General features: G+C 24.6%; 1 protein-coding gene across 1 annotated transcript in view; it reads left to right on the forward strand.

Moving 5' to 3' along the window:
• LOC137654437 (venom protease-like) overlaps window positions 1-2,500 on the forward strand; it is a 12,991-nt gene that overhangs the window by 3,923 nt on the left and 6,568 nt on the right. The window contains exon 3 of the mRNA XM_068388057.1: window positions 1,025-1,179. Within this exon, the coding sequence (XP_068244158.1) occupies window positions 1,025-1,179 (155 nt within the window). The remainder of the gene's footprint in view (window positions 1-1,024; window positions 1,180-2,500) is intronic.

Raw genomic sequence — 2,500 nt, forward strand, 5'->3', positions numbered from 1 at the left:
AACGAAGAGAATAAAAATAATATCAATGATAAAGAATAAATCAAAATAATAATAATAATAATAATAATAATAATAATAATAATTATAATAATAATAATGATTATTAAACGAAGAGAATAAAAATTATATAATTGATAAAGAATAAACCAAAATAATAATAATAATAATGATTAAATAAAAAGAATAAACAGGATAATAATAAAGAATAAATCAAAATAATAATAATAATAATAATAATAATAATAATAATAATAATAATAATAATAATAATAATAACATCAATGGAGTTTACGATGACAGCTTAACGAAATTCAAGAATGGCAAATTATATACAACACAAAAGCCATCTTTTGTGGATTGATTATTTGCTCTAAAGAACCGTAAGATTACGCCGCGGGGTTATAATGTACCTTAATAAAAAAAAAAAAAAAAAAAAAAAAAAGCTGATATTACTAACATTAACATTTAATTGAATTTCTGAGAACGAGAAACTTTTGGGAGAGAGAGAGAGAGAGAGAGAGAGAGAGAGAGAGAGAGAGAGAGAGAGAGAGAGAGAGAGAGAGAGAGAGAGAGAGAGAATAGATTATATATATACATATTGAGTGTAAATTATATATATATATATATATATATATATATATATATATATAGATATAAATATAGATATATATATACACTATATATATATGTTTATATATATATACATATATATATTTATATATATATGTATATCCATATTAATATATATATATATTATATATATATATATATATATATATATATATATATACAGTATATACTGAGAGAATGTAAGTAAAAGTAAACAATCTATTAAAAGAGAGAGAGAGAGAGAGAGAGAGAGAGAGAGAGAGAGAGAGAGAGAGAGAGAGAGAGAGAGAGAGAGAGAGAGAGAGAGAATGTAAAAAAAAAAAATTTCCCGATAAATATAAATCCTCCTGTGATTCCAAAACGTTCTCTTTAACAGTGTCCCAAAATATTAATAAAATCCTTCTTTCCTTTCCAGTCTTTCCTAACTTCGGACCCAACTGCGCCCCTGGAACCACCTGCACGCCCCTGAGACTATGTCCTACGCTGCAGGCACTCCTCCAGAACCCGACCTTCGATAACCTCAGGAGACTCCAAAGGGCGCTGTGCGGGTTCAACAGGCGTGACCCAAGGGTAAGGACAGGATGCGAATGTCAGATTGGTTTTGTAAAGGATTTATGAAGATTTATTTGTTCATGTTCTTCAGTGGGTGGAAATTAATATAAATTTTGGTTTACTTGGAAAATCTTAAAAACATATTACACACATTATATATATATATATATATATATATATATATATATATATATATATATATATATATATACAGTATATGTATATATACATACATATATAATATATATATATATATATATATATTTATACATATATGTAAATATAATATACATATATATAATATATAATATATAACATATATATATATATATATATGTGTGTGTGTGTGTGTGTGTGTGTGTACACGGGAATACGCAGTAATTCCATCACGATTATACAATATAAACACATATAAATACATACAAACTCAAATCCCTTCGATGGCCAATTATGCCCTTAATTATGGTCTCGAGAGCCATCAAAGATATAATAATTACTTATAGAGCAAAACTGAAAAATAACATTGGTTATTATGATTTATGAAATATGAATTATTTGGGTTAATCTTGAAAGTTTAGATACATTTTCCTTATATTATAACAACCCATATTAAAAGTATAGTTACATTTTCCTTATATTATGGCAACCCATATTAAAAGTATAGTTACATTTTCCTTATATTATAACAACCCACATTAAAAGTATAGTTACATTTTCCTTATATTATAACAACCCATATTAAAAGTATAGTTACATTTTCCTTATATTATGACAACCCATATCAAAAGAATAGTTACATTTTCCTTATATCATAACAACCCCATATTAAAAGTATAGTTACATTTCCTTTATATTATAACAACCCATATTAAAAGTAGTTACATTTTCCTTATATCATAAAAAAACCCATATTAAAAGTATAGTTACATTTTCCTTATATTATAACAACCCATATTAAAAGTATAGTTACATTTTCCTTATATTATAACAACCAATATTAAAAGTATAGTTACATTTTCCTTATATCATAAAAAAAACCCATATTAAAAGTATAGTTACATTTCCTTTATATTATAATAACCCATATTAAAAGTATAGTTACAGTTTCCTTATATCATAACAACCCATATTAAAAGTATAGTTACATTTTCCTTATAAAAAAACCCATATTAAAAGTATAGTTACATTTTCCTTATATCATAACAACCCATATTAAAAGTATAGTTACATTTTCCTTATATTATAAAAAAACCCATATTAAAATAATTATAGTTACACTTTCCTTATATTAAAACAAGTTGAAAATCTTATATATTACCTCCAGGGCCAAATAAGATCC

Source organism: Palaemon carinicauda, chromosome 15, assembly GCF_036898095.1.
Source record: "Palaemon carinicauda isolate YSFRI2023 chromosome 15, ASM3689809v2, whole genome shotgun sequence".
NCBI classification, from domain to species: Eukaryota; Metazoa; Arthropoda; class Malacostraca; order Decapoda; family Palaemonidae; genus Palaemon; species Palaemon carinicauda.